We start from the raw sequence: 13,582 nt of genomic DNA, 5'->3' as shown, positions 1-13,582 counted from the left end.
ATCTATATCATATTGTTCCCATTATGTGCTTTCTTTGAATTCCTCATGATGACATGTTTATTTTAGTATGCTTTCACATCAGTAAAAGCTGGTTTTGTTATTTATTTGTGGAGTCCATTCCGAATTTCTTTTGTACCCAAGTCAATTGTGATTGTATTCCCCTGATCATGTATGTATATATATATTTTTTGTTTCTTATAGGAGGCTGCAGATCTGAAAGCAAAGCTTGAAAAGTGTGAAGCTGAGATTGAGAGCAGTAGAAAATCAAATGAACTAAATCTTCTTCCACTCAGCAATTTCAGTACTGAAACGTATGTTACACTACTGTGCATTTTATAGTGTTTGGCCAGTTGCTTTTGTCATTTGTCATTTTTCTTTTTTGATAAGTAAAAAGATATATATTAAAACATAAATAGGGCAAGACCTGAGTATACAGGGGGTATACAAAGAGCCTAGCTACAAACTAAGTGCTGCGAAGGGCAGCGTGAAGTTCAGTAAAGGTAGTGCCATTCAGTACAATAGAGGATGCCCATAAAACTAGAGTGTGATAGAAGAAATCCCTAAGCCCTTCCGGTGAACGCTCCTTATCCTCAAAGCAGTGACTATTCCTTTCGTTCCAGATGCATCACATTAGACAAAGTGGCACCATTTTCCAGATGTCTGCAATCTGCCCCTTTCCCCGAACACCTCTCCAACATGCCAGTAGATCAATCACCTTACTAGGCATTACCCATGCCAAGCCTAATCTTGTGAAGATGTCATTCCATAAGACCGTAACTACTTCGCAATGTAGAAGTAGATGATCCGCTGTCTCACTGTTGTGTTTGCACATGAAGCACCAATCTGTTAGGTAGAGGCCACGTCTTCTCAATTTGTCGATAGTCAGAATACTCTCATGGGATGCTAGCCAACCGAAGAAGGCAACTTTTAGAGGAGCCTTAGTCCTCCAAATGCACTTCCAAGGGAATGCAATGGAGGGGTGTGCCGACAGTACCTTGTAGTGGGAACGTACTGAAAATCGCTTGTTCCCCGTTGGCAACCAGAGCAGATGATCTTCTCCATCAGCTTGTAGAGTTGACACTTGTAATGCGCTGTAAAAATCAGCAATGTCTCCCAACTCCCAATCTTGTGCAGCTCGAGTGAATCTTACTGACCAATTGGTGGAATTAGAGAAGCTGTCCATATTTTCAGCAACTGTGGCCTCCTTATCAAATGCAATCCTGAAAAGAGAGGGAAAAGTGATCTTCAAGGCTACCTCGCCACACCAAGTGTCATGCCAGAAGCTAACTTGGTTGCCTCATCCCACTGCCATCCTGCAATTAGTGAGAAAAGCTTCCCAACCACTACGTATGAATTTTCACAAACCCACTCCATGAGCCCCTCTTGCTACATTGGAACACCAACCTCCCAGCAGGCTCCCATATTTGCCATCGATTATTTCCCTCCAAAGAGCATCTCTTTCCCTATGGTATCTCCATAACCATTTACCCAATAGAGCCTTATTGAAGGTTCTCAAGTTGCGGAGCCCCAAACCTCCATTAGCCATAGGTGTGCATACCTTATCCCATTTGATCAAATGGAATTTTTTTACTTCCTCCGAGCTATCCCATAAGAAATCACGAAAGGTCTTCTCCAATCTATGCGCCACACCTGCAGGCAAGGGGAATAGGGAGAGAAAATATATGGGAAGGTTAGAAAGCGTGCTCTTGATAAGAGTGACTTTGCCTCCTTTGGATAGATAGAGTCGCTTCCAACCCACAAGTTTGCATTCGATTTTCTCTACAACCCCATCCCATATAGTTTTGGATTTGTGAGGAGCCCCCAGAGGGAGACTAAGATACTTCATAGGCAGGGATGACACCTTACAACCCAGAAAACCAGCCAATTCGCTTAGATTATCCAGCACACCAACTTGTACGATTTCAGATTTTGCGAGATTGACTTTGAGTTCCGAGATGGCTTCTAAGCATAACAAAAGAGCCCTTAGAGAGTGAATCTGATCAAGGTCTGGCTCACAAAAAATCAAAGTGTCATCAGCAAAGAGAAGATGGGAAACTGAGAGATTACCATGGGTGAGGTTGCCCACTGAGAAGCTCGAGATGAAACCACCCTCCACCATTCCACTCAACATTCTGCTTAGAACATCCATTATTAAAATGAAGAGAAGAGGGGATAGAGGGTCCCCTTGCCGCAGACCTCGGGAGCTATTGAAGAAACCCTCGGGGGTGCCATTTACTAGAACAAAATCTGACAGTAGTGATACAATATTTAATCCATTGGCACCACCTTTCCCCAAAGCCGTACCTGCCAAGTATGTACAACAAGAAGTCCCAATTTACATGATCGAAGGCTTTTTCCATGTCTAGCTTGCATAAGATACTTGGGTTGCCAGTTTTGATCCTGCTATCCAAGCATTCGTTAGCAATAAGGACAGAGTCAAGAATTTGCCTCCCTTTCACAAAGGCGTTTTGGGACTTCAATATAATCTTCCCTATAACTACACTCATCCGCCGGGCTAACACTTTGGAAATGATTTTATAGATCCCACCCACCAAGCTGATGGGGCGAAAGTCCTGCACCTCAACCGACTTTGCCCTTTTTGGAATAAGAGCAATGAAAGAGGCATTGAGACTTTTCTCAAATTTCAAGAAAGAGTGAAATTCGAGGAATACCTTCATAATGTCCTCTTTGACGATGTCCCAACTAGCTTGAAAGAAAGCCATCGTGAAACCGTCGGGACCTGGGGCCTTGTCTTTATCCATCCCTTTTAGAACGGTGCGCACCTCCTCCTCTTCGAACGGCCTTTCCAACCATGCTGCACTTGGTGCATCGATAGAGTCAAAAGTGAGTCCATCTACCTTGGGACGCCAAGGGTGTTGCTCTTTAAGAAGCTGTTCATAAAAGTGCACGATGTGTTCTTTGATGGCTACCCTGTTAGAGATAGTCCTCCCTTCGTTGTGTAGGACTTCGATGGCATTGGTTCTTTGATGAGAGTTGGCAACACGATGGAAAAAATTAGTGCACTTATCCCCTTCTTGCAACCAAAGGACCCGTGATTTTTGTCTCCATGATATCTCCTCCATAAGCGTGATTTTTTCCAATTCAGCTACTCCCACCGTCGTTCTTTCCTTTTTGTTCATCGTGAGAGCCCCCGTCACTTCTTTGTCCTCAAGTCTGCAATTCCTGAAAAAAGTTTGCTCTTTGATCATTTAGATTCCCAAAAATTTCCGTGTTCCATATCCTCATATCATTTTTAAAGTTTTTAAGTTTCCCAGCTAAGACAAAACTGGGGGAGCCCGAAATCTGATAGGAGGACCACCAAGATCTGATTTTGTCCATAAATCCCTCTATCTTCAGCCACATATTCTTGAATTTGAAGTATCTCCGCCCCTCGTGAAGACCCCCACAGTCCAGTAGGAGTGGAAAATGATCTGATCAAAGCCTGGGGAGGCGTTTTTGACATAGGGTGGGAAAGTGGGTCTCCCAGCAGGGGGAGACAACAAATCTGTCCAGGTAAGACCATGCCCTCCCGTTTGACCAAGTGTAGTCGCCCCCCGCTAGGGAAAGGTCTACCAAATCCAGCTCAAAAAGTAAGGTTGTGAAGTCGACTGATCCCGAAGTAGAGACCCCCGACCATTCACTCGAGAACCGAGTGGTATTGAAGTCACCTCCAATACACCAAGGACCCTCCCACCAGTTGCACAAACCAGCAATCTCGTCCCATAGAAACTTCGTGCTAATGTCATTGTTAGGACCATACACGCCTGCAAAGCCCCATACAAACCCGTCCTCCAGTGACATAAAAGAACATGCAACCACGAACTCGCCAATGTATTCATCCACCAAATCAACTACTCTCTTGTCCCACATTACTATAATACCCCCTGATGCACCCTTGGAAGGTAAGCTAGTCCATCCCGCATAAACACAATTCCACAAGTTTCTAATAATTGACCTGTCTACAAACTTCAATTTTGTTTCCTGTAAACAAACGATATCAGCCTTCCAATCCCGGATTAAATTCTTCACTCTAAGGCGTTTGTTCGGGTTATTTAAACCCCGAACATTCCATGAGAGGATCTTGGGCTTCATGGATCCCCTAGATTCACACTATCAACAGTCTTCTCCCTACTAGTACTTTCTTCCCGAGAGCCATAATTTATGGAGCATGAGAGTCTTTTTAGTTCCCTTTCTCTTTTGGTGGCTGAACGGTTAAATTGTGACTACTCCGCTGCGATAGCTGTGAAAAGAGCTGTTAGTTGATCCTTGAAACCGACACAAGAGATCCCTGCACAATGCTGAATATCTTCTACCTTTCTCAACACCCAATCTGACTGTGGGTTAGACCACGACAGTGCTGGAGGAAGAGAACAAATGGGGCTAAGGTCGTCCCCTTCGTTTCCCATTACCGTGATAGGCACTATATGGCCTGACCCACAATCTAGTTGTCCTTTTTTCTAGTTTGTCAAATTTTCTTGAAAGATATAATGCACTAAATGTTGATGATGTTTAGCTCAATGATGTGGCATATATGAATCTGCTTTTAACTTTATCGCATATGCTGATTCATGTAGAAGTATATCCCTGTCTCTTCCAATCAAGATCCTTGCTAGCTTAATCTTGTTAGTTTTCAATATTGTTGTCAAGATATGGGTATAACAAACTGAGATCCTTGTGTAGCACCCCATCCCTCTAGGATTCAAAACAATACTAGTTTTTGAAAATAGGAGAGAACGAGATGCTACTAACTTCCTTATGAATCACTTAGGAGCCAGGTATAAAAGATTCCATACTTTTAAAATAAAATATATTTCCCTAAAATTAAACGGGTCAATGGAAACACTTAGGCCCTGTTGGTTGTTGGACTGCACTGTGATTAACTCGGTTCAGCTGAGTCTAATATCAAAAAACACGAACTCTCAAATCACTAAACTCATCTCAATTCAAAATTTCTTTACACGTAGGACTCATAATCTTTTTCAACTCAACACTTCTTTACATGTGAGATCCATAATCTTTTTCAACTTCCTATAAATAATACTAAACTCATCTTAACATCTAAACATGTATAAACTCATCTTAGATAGGCCTTATATAACTCATTCTACCATCTTAACTCACTACTATTCATAAAGAACTAAGTTCAGTTCAACTCAGCTCAGCTCATTTCAACATCCAAATGCATCTTTGAAACTCATGGGCTTATAAAATAACTTATTAATAAATGACACACAAATTAAAAATGTCCATAAATTTTCTAGGTCTTTGCATCTTCTTCATGAGGTAAGTCTCATCCTACAACATTATTCTCATATCGACCATGGGATGGTAAAAATATTTGAAATAAAAATGAGTCCAATACTCAATAAGCAATAATCACACTGTAATAATGATCTAATTAATTTAGGGCCTTCTTTTTGAAAAAAACACATGCTTTGGAAAACCTTTTCATTCATACATACATGCATATGCACGTAGTTTCACTTTCTTTGGCTGATACCCAAAGTTGACCCCTTAAAGTTGGGGTTAACAATCCTTGTGATCTCGATTCCTCCCATGAACATAAGAATCCGCATGAGGATGATATCACTAGTGCACTATCTGTGTGCCCATCTTGGCAATACAATATGTCGTTATCTTATGGTAGCATCATACTTATCAGAAAATATTTTAAATATCATACATTCAATCATGATCATGCTTGCATGCTTTCTTGCTGTTATCATATCTTATCTGATACATGTAGAACACTTAAAATTGTGACACATGATAACACATTGTTATGCATGTATTGCATAAATAAACATATACATAAAATCATAGCATATATGATTTATCTTGTGACTCAAAATCGCTTCCATAATAACTTGGTTCGTGAAATGGGGCTTCTAATGAAGCGTTATACATGACATATTCTTTTAAAAACAATATTATTATTTTTTTTATTGGTAAACAAGATTGTATTGATCATAAGAAATAGATAAGAGCCTAAGTATATGGGACATGTACAAGAGCAATGCTAAACATGCTTTTAAAAACAACATTATTTACTTTATAGACATGTAATGGTATGATCATACTACTTATACTAAGAAAATATGCGTGATAATGAAGGACGTGATCATATTACTTACCATGAGCCTTTATGCAAATAAACACCTTATGCAATTTAAGCACGTCAATGGGCACCTATACATATAAGCATATTGCTAAATTAAAATCTATTCAAGCGCTTAATCAATTTAAATTTACAACTTTGCCTAATGAGGCTAGCGTGACTTTCTAATTATGCACTTAATTTAATCATGTCCTCACCAAAAACGCTTTAATGCAAACCTGGCCTACATGCATCCTACCCAAATGTACATTGGGCTCTCCAGCATCTAATTTGCCACTAAACCTTATCATGTCACTCTTAATTGATTTAGCCCATCAAATTCAGGCAAAATTCATGCCTATACATGCTAAGAATTATCAAGCCTAACTTTATACAAGGTAACCGACTATGCATGCAAGTAATCCTTAAACATGTGAGTTCATCTTGCCCTAATATTCAATGCATATATCTATATTGGGACCTAATAAAACTCACAAATCATGATCGTCATAAGGCTATTCATCTAGGTCTCACGAAGCCCGTAACATAACAATACAAGCCTATACTAGATGCTGTCCAAAACTCATTCACTAGCACAAAATCTGTCCATGCACCTAGAATTCCTTAGCCGTGAGTCATGGGGCCTCTAAGATGTGTTTTACCCGTTTGGATACAAGAAGTGTCTCATCTCATCTCATCTCATCATTACAATTTTTTCAAATTTCCACACAAAATATAATGAACAATTCAACTTTTTCAAATCCAAAAACAATAACAACTTTAAAAAATAATATTCAAACAATATTTTATTCAACTTTCAACTTTTATCTCAACTTATCTCTTCTAAACTCACTATCCAAACCACACCTTTGTCTCATAAAATCATCCAACATGCATCCCTTATTCGGATCATGCAATTTTAATCTAACTGAAATTTTCACAAAGATCAAATATTTTGAAAATAAATTTTAAAAATAATATTTTAAACAAAAATTAGAAAAAAAGAAAAAAAATCCAGTAGCCACCTTGTGGTGGCATATTTTAAAAATAATATTTTAAACAAAAATTAGGGAAAAAAAAAAGTCCATTAGCCACCTTGTGGTGGCCGCCACCAAAGGGTGGCCAGCCTGGCCAGCGTCGGTGGCACTGTGATCCTGGTGAGATTCCCAAATCTCCTTTTTTTTTTTTTTTATTTCCCTAAGCGAGCGAGTAAGTTTCATTAAACAAGTAGAAAAGATGATACATGAGGAGGGTGTGGGGTTCCCCAAGAAACCTCTTGGACTTGCACAACATCCTATCCCTATCATTACCACCAAACCTCAAGAGTATAAAAAACTGAAGAAAGCTGAAACTTCATCAATCCTCCAATTTTGAACAGCTCTAGCGAAGCAAACATCCCACTGAAGTGAGTCATTAGAACGAACAAGCAGATTAGATACAACAGCGTACCAATCTGAAGCCAACCGAAAAATAGCTGGAAACACCCAATTGAGGGCTCGATAACCACACTAAATTTCAAAACCATTCAAACCCTTCATGTTAACTTGCACATCCAATGGCAACCAACCTTTCTGCCTTGCTTTCCGTTTTAGGTCTGACTTGCTCATATTTCATGTTATCTTTATTTTGGTGCTTTTGGAACTGTTGGACGCAGATATATTTTTGGTTCTTTAAATGTCTAGTCTCCTCTCTTTATCAGAAATCATGCAGCAAATAAAGATTTTTTATTTTTATTTTTTTGATAAGTAAATGATTGTATTAATAATAATATACTTAGCCCAAGTATAGTTGGTATACACAAGTTAACGCCTATCTTTTTTCTTTTTCTTTTATCGGTAAATAAGATTTTATTGATCAGAAGAATAGGCAAAAGCTTGAGTATATAGGACATGTACAAGAGCAACACCTATGCATGCTTAATTTAGAGATACAAGGAATTCATGAAATGACAAGCCATGAAAATAAATTACAATCAACCAATGGAGTTAAGTATTGAAAAATAGACTTCTAAGCTCCTCTATTGACCATGCTTGATCTTCAAAACTTCTTTAGCTCCTCTCCCTCCAAATAAACCACCATAAATATATTGGAACCATCTTTCAAATGGAGGCAATCTGAGAGTTACCCTGGATGGCTTTCCAAGAAGCTAGGAGGTCCACTACCCACCTTGGCATCACCCAAGCTAATCCCACCCAAGCAAAAACTTCATTCTACAATGTCCTGGCAATCTCACAATGAAGTAGTGGATGGTCAACCGACTCTCGTCTCTTTTTAATGCCTATTTAGGAAGAAGAAAAAGAAACCAGAAAGTCATGAATGCCTAGGCCATTAACATCTATAGCTATGGCCCATAAAAATAATGTTCTAACAAAAAGTAAGTTCCTCTATAGAGTGTTCTTTGTCTTCAAACATCCGGTCATTTGGCTCCATCCATAGAAACCACATAATACAAATCGGGACCATTTTCCACACTGTTGAGATTTGTGGGAAATCTCATAGATTTGTCCAACTGGCCAAGAGCTTTGTCACTGTGGTAGACATAACCCAAGCTTACTCCAATCTATTATACACTTCATTCATAACGTTCCAACAACCTCACAATGCAACAGTAAATGATTCACAGTTTCACCACTTTTCCTACGCATATAGTACCAATCTACGATGATCACCTTATGCTTCCGTAGATTATCCATCATCAAGATCTTACCTAATGCTGTTGTCCATACAAAAAATGTCGCTTTGGGAGGCGCCTTGTTTCTCCATATCCATCTCCATGGGAAATGCGTATTCTGTGGTTGTGTAAGAGACTTTAAAAAAGAAAGGACTGAGAATGTACCTTACCGGTGTGTATCCACCACATCTTGTCTTCTCTGTGTTCTTGGCGTTATGGTGTATAGAAGACCAAAGAACTCCTCAATGCTGCCAAGTTCCCAATCTTGGGCTGCTCTAGTGAAATTCACGTTCCATTGGACTAGATCCCCCGAGAACTCCATACAATTAGCCACCGATCCATCTTTCTCACGTGCAATTCTAAATACTGATGGGAATGAATACTTTAGGGCTTGATCCCCACACCACGGGCGAGTCGATAATTTTATTCTAGATCTATCACCCAACACTAGTCGAGTATACCGAGTAAAAATCCCTCACCTTGTTCTGATGTGTTTCCAAAGTCCCACTGTGAACCTCCTTAACCATTTCTCAATCAAGGCTTGATTGAAAATCCTCAAATTTCTAATACCCAACCCACCCGAAGAGGCTGGAGAGCATACTTTATCCTACTTGACTAGATGATACTTAAATTCTTCTCCTATCCCACTCCAAAGAAAATCACAATACAACTTCTCAATGCAGTTTGCCACACTTGATGGAATTGAGAATATAGATAAAAAATACGTTGGTAGATTAGAAAGAGCACTTTTGATAAAAGTGATCCTACCACCTTTGAGAGATATAATCTCTTCCAACTTGCCAATCTGTGTTCAATCTTTTCCACCACTGTATCTCAAATTGATATAGATCTTGCAGCTACCCCCAAAGGAAGACCAAGGTAATTCATGGGAAGAGAGGAAATCTTTCATCCAAGGATATTAGGCAGCTGCTGGAAATTTATAAAGAAATATGAGACGTGATTTCTCTTTTTCTGCACTCATGTTGTATGTGGTTGGACAGTAATTATTGGTGGAGATATTTCTTAGGTTACTATCCATATGCGGTGTGGAATGTTGATATTTCACATTTTTGAAGTGTTGTTGTAACTAAACTCTAGTTGAATTCTTTATTCCGCTGTTTTAATTACATTATGTCATGGTTTTAACTTTCTTAAATATAATGTAGTATTAACTAGGCACAATGTAATATCTTCGTGATGCTAATTTTTAATGTTATGGTTGGATGCAGATGGTATATTTTACCAAGTTACTTTGACCAAATCTTACATAAGTTTTTTTGGCAGATTGTTGAATTCTTTTGAAACAAATGACGTGGTTGAGGATGCTCACATGATTGTCCCCAAGATTCCAGCAGGTGTTTCAGGAACAGCCTTGGCAGCTTCACTCCTGCGTGATGGTTGGAGTGTGAGTTATTTTAACTTTACTATTTTCTTGTTCTTGCATTTTAATTACTTTTTTAAATTTTTGTTTTTTTACTTGCATTTCTTTCTGTTCAGCTGGCTAAAATGTATTCACAATATCAAGAGGCTGTTGATGCCCTAAGACATGAGCAGTTGGGAAGGAAGCAGTCTGAGGCCATTTTGCAACGGGTATTCTCTGTTCTGTGCATTAATGCATGTATAATCTTCACGAGAGGATGATTGCTAGTGTAAAACAGTTTCTGGTCCATTTCAAGCACAATAAAACTACAGAGTACCTATTCTGGAGGAATGGTACTCCATTTCAGGGTCTTATTTTGTATACCAAATGTGCCCTATGGTTTCAAGTTTACTGCCTTTAACATAGGTTTTGAATTGCTTCTCCCTATCTCTGCTTGATAGTTGTAATGTTGGGCTGACTATCTGTTCTTGTTTTTGGAAATAGATTATAGTATAGTTTCTTTGTAGTATGCCTGCTACAGTTTGCTTGATGCTTTCTGCCCTTTTGAAATTAAATCTTAACCCAGTTTTTCAAATGCCTCTTACTACCTTACGTTAACCGTTGTCCTCATTTGATCTTTCAATTTGTGTTAGGCACAAAATATTTACATGCATTGGATGTCATTTTCTTAATTTGTGAGAGAGGGCTTAGTTTAGATTTAATCTGGTTTTGCAGGTCTTATATGAATTAGAGGAGAAAGCTGAAGTCATTTTGGACGAAAGAGGTATTTGCTAACATTGACATAGTTGTTGAGGACCTATCATCTTCTAATGTTATGTTTGAAATGCTTCAGCTGTTTTCTTCATGGTATGGGGAAAATGTGATTTCCACAATATGTGAGTATTGTTAGTTTTTGAGTCAAATTAATTTAGATATGCAGCCAATCTCTGCTTATAGGTCAATATTTTAAGTGGCTAAGGGGTCGTATCAAGAATAGACCTCAAATAGGCATCTTTTTCACAAATTTTGAAGCCTCATGTCCTTTGTAATTCAAAAAAGTGCTATGGCTACAGAGAAATTTCACAAAAGTAAACTCACAAACTAATATAGTTTCATGTGATACATTAGATCTAAGTTACACTAAAATTAACTCTATAATCTGATGTACCAATTCAAACCACGTCAGATTGTGGGTTTACTTTTGTGAAATTCTCTTGTGGCTAAAGCATTTCTTAATGCAAAAGTGCCCCAAACAGCTGTTTGATGCTCATGTGGGATTATATTATGGGGGAAATGCTGATAAATCTGGCCTAGCTATTGATCTAGTGACGTCTAGTTTTGAAAAATGAATATATTAACAATTTATAAAATATTTCTTATAATCTTGACTGGTCTTCTGATCATTACTTGAGATTGATTATTTGCTATGTATTACCATGTAAACTTAATGAGTAAATATTGCTTAGCTTAAAGCAGAAGTTTGGTGTTTTTAAACTTGTTGCTTAGCTTGTATATTGTTACATTAATAAAGTAATTTATATTTGTGCAGCGGAACATGAGAGACTCGCAGAGGCATACTCTGTGATCAACCAAAAAATGCAGAACTTGCTTTCTGAACAGGCTAGCTTGGAGAAAACCATCCAGGAATTAAAGGTCTGACATATTATCAAGTTGTAAGTCTCAATGATGTTTCTCATGTTGTGCTGACAGTTATATCTTCCAGGCTGAATTGAGGAGACATGAACGTGACTATGTTCTTGCTCAAAAAGAGATAGTTGACCTTCAGAAGCAGGTAAAAGTAATGAGCATTGTCAGTTCTAATGATTACTTAGTTGATGCAAAAGGTTCAATTCTTCTGTATTATAATCATTGTTGATTATACCACTTATGTCTTTTGTTTGTTGTTTCGGGAAGAGATTTTTATTCTCAACATCAAAGCATAATGATAGATGCCATGAACATCATCTAAACGCTATCCATGAATGTTTGCATTGAGTTACTGAAAATGGACAGCTGCATTGTCCTTAAATCACTTCTTGATCTTCTTTCTATTCCTTTCGTTTGCCTTCTTCCATACCCTCCTTTCATTTATGCTTCAATCGATTAGCCATGGTTTTAATTTGTTTTACGATCAGAATCATTATTATTTTTTGATAAGTATGATAACCATCATTAATGTATTTTTAGTTTCAACTTTTTTCTACTCTTTTTTTGCTTGTTGCTTTAAAATTGAGCAAATTATGTCTTAATGTGTTGGCCTTTGGCTATTGGCAATTTTATTGTACTTAAAGAATATAATCTAAAAAATTTGTTTTGTGTTGTGTTTATCAAACATGCATCTGGACACATCATGGCTCCTGTATGCCTGTGACTGTGTATGACTGCATGTGACAATGGAATGCAAATGGTTTAACTGACTGTTTTAATGTGCACTACATTTCCGTATGATACTATATTCATTTTGCTGAAGTGTTACATTGTTCAAGAAAATTTTTTTCCATCAAAGGTATATTTGTAGTGCTTCAATAGTTGTGTTCAGTGCAAGCTTACCATTCTAGTTTTGTTTGGAAAAAATTTCTTAGGTGACAGTTCTCCTTAAGGAATGCCGAGATATACAACTTCGTTGTGGATCTTTTGGGCTTGATGGTCTTGATGATGGTATAATTGTTGTTGCGACGGATGCAGAGTCTGATACTGAAAAAGTAATTTCAGAACGCCTTGTAAGTTTCTTGCTTGTTTTTCTTCAACATGACTCCTTACATGTCTGCTTTTATGCTGTTGAAGTGATTGATGTGTAGCTGATGATACTTTTGGGGGAAATATGTATACAGTTGACCTTTAAGGACATAAATGGATTGGTGGAGCAGAATGTCCAACTCAGGAGCCTTGTGCGCAGTCTTTCTGATAAGGTTGAAAGTAGAGAGATGGAGTTCAAGGTTGGTCACGAAAATAGTATCTGACCACTTGGCAATTGCTTTTTGGCAAATAGAACTTTTTCAGTTGAAAAAGCCTGCTTGATACTTTGATATATATTGATTGCAGGAAAAGTTTGAAATGGAGCTCAAAAGGCATACTGATGAATCTGCCTCTAGAGTAGCTGCTGTGTTACAAAGAGCTGAGGAGCAAGGGCGCATGATTGAATCTCTTCATGCCTCTGTATGCTTTCATCAAGGCCTACCTTTGTTTTGCTGCTAGCCTGTAGTTATTATTATAATTGGTAGAGTAAATTACACTTTGTTCCTTCAAATTACCACCACTTTATCAATGTTTCCACCAACCGTTAAGTCTATGCAATTGACCCTTAATTTAAAATTTCTGTTCAATGGGCGAAATCATACCTTAAAAATATGGGTATGAGGTGCTAGTTGTTGGCAAATTGTTGAACATTGAGTTGTTTGCTTGTTTTAAATTCAATACTGAATGGTATGCAATTGATACAAATTTAATTATGTAT

At 38.0% G+C, this 13,582-nt stretch overlaps 1 protein-coding gene across 1 annotated transcript in view; it reads left to right on the top strand.

The window, feature by feature from the left end:
* Window positions 1-13,582, top strand: part of LOC122297266 (nuclear-pore anchor) — a 51,956-nt gene that overhangs the window by 14,118 nt on the left and 24,256 nt on the right. The window contains exons 9-17 of the mRNA XM_043107279.1: window positions 202-311; window positions 10,053-10,173; window positions 10,266-10,358; window positions 10,864-10,912; window positions 11,678-11,781; window positions 11,852-11,920; window positions 12,711-12,848; window positions 12,960-13,064; window positions 13,171-13,284. Coding sequence (XP_042963213.1) covers window positions 202-311; window positions 10,053-10,173; window positions 10,266-10,358; window positions 10,864-10,912; window positions 11,678-11,781; window positions 11,852-11,920; window positions 12,711-12,848; window positions 12,960-13,064; window positions 13,171-13,284 — 903 coding nt within the window. The remainder of the gene's footprint in view (window positions 1-201; window positions 312-10,052; window positions 10,174-10,265; window positions 10,359-10,863; window positions 10,913-11,677; window positions 11,782-11,851; window positions 11,921-12,710; window positions 12,849-12,959; window positions 13,065-13,170; window positions 13,285-13,582) is intronic.

The sequence above is a fragment of the Carya illinoinensis genome, chromosome 15, assembly GCF_018687715.1.
Source record: "Carya illinoinensis cultivar Pawnee chromosome 15, C.illinoinensisPawnee_v1, whole genome shotgun sequence".
In the NCBI taxonomy this organism is placed as follows: Eukaryota; Viridiplantae; Streptophyta; class Magnoliopsida; order Fagales; family Juglandaceae; genus Carya; species Carya illinoinensis.
The sequence above is the reverse complement of the archived record's forward strand: the minus strand, read 5'-3'. Positions and strand labels throughout refer to the sequence as shown.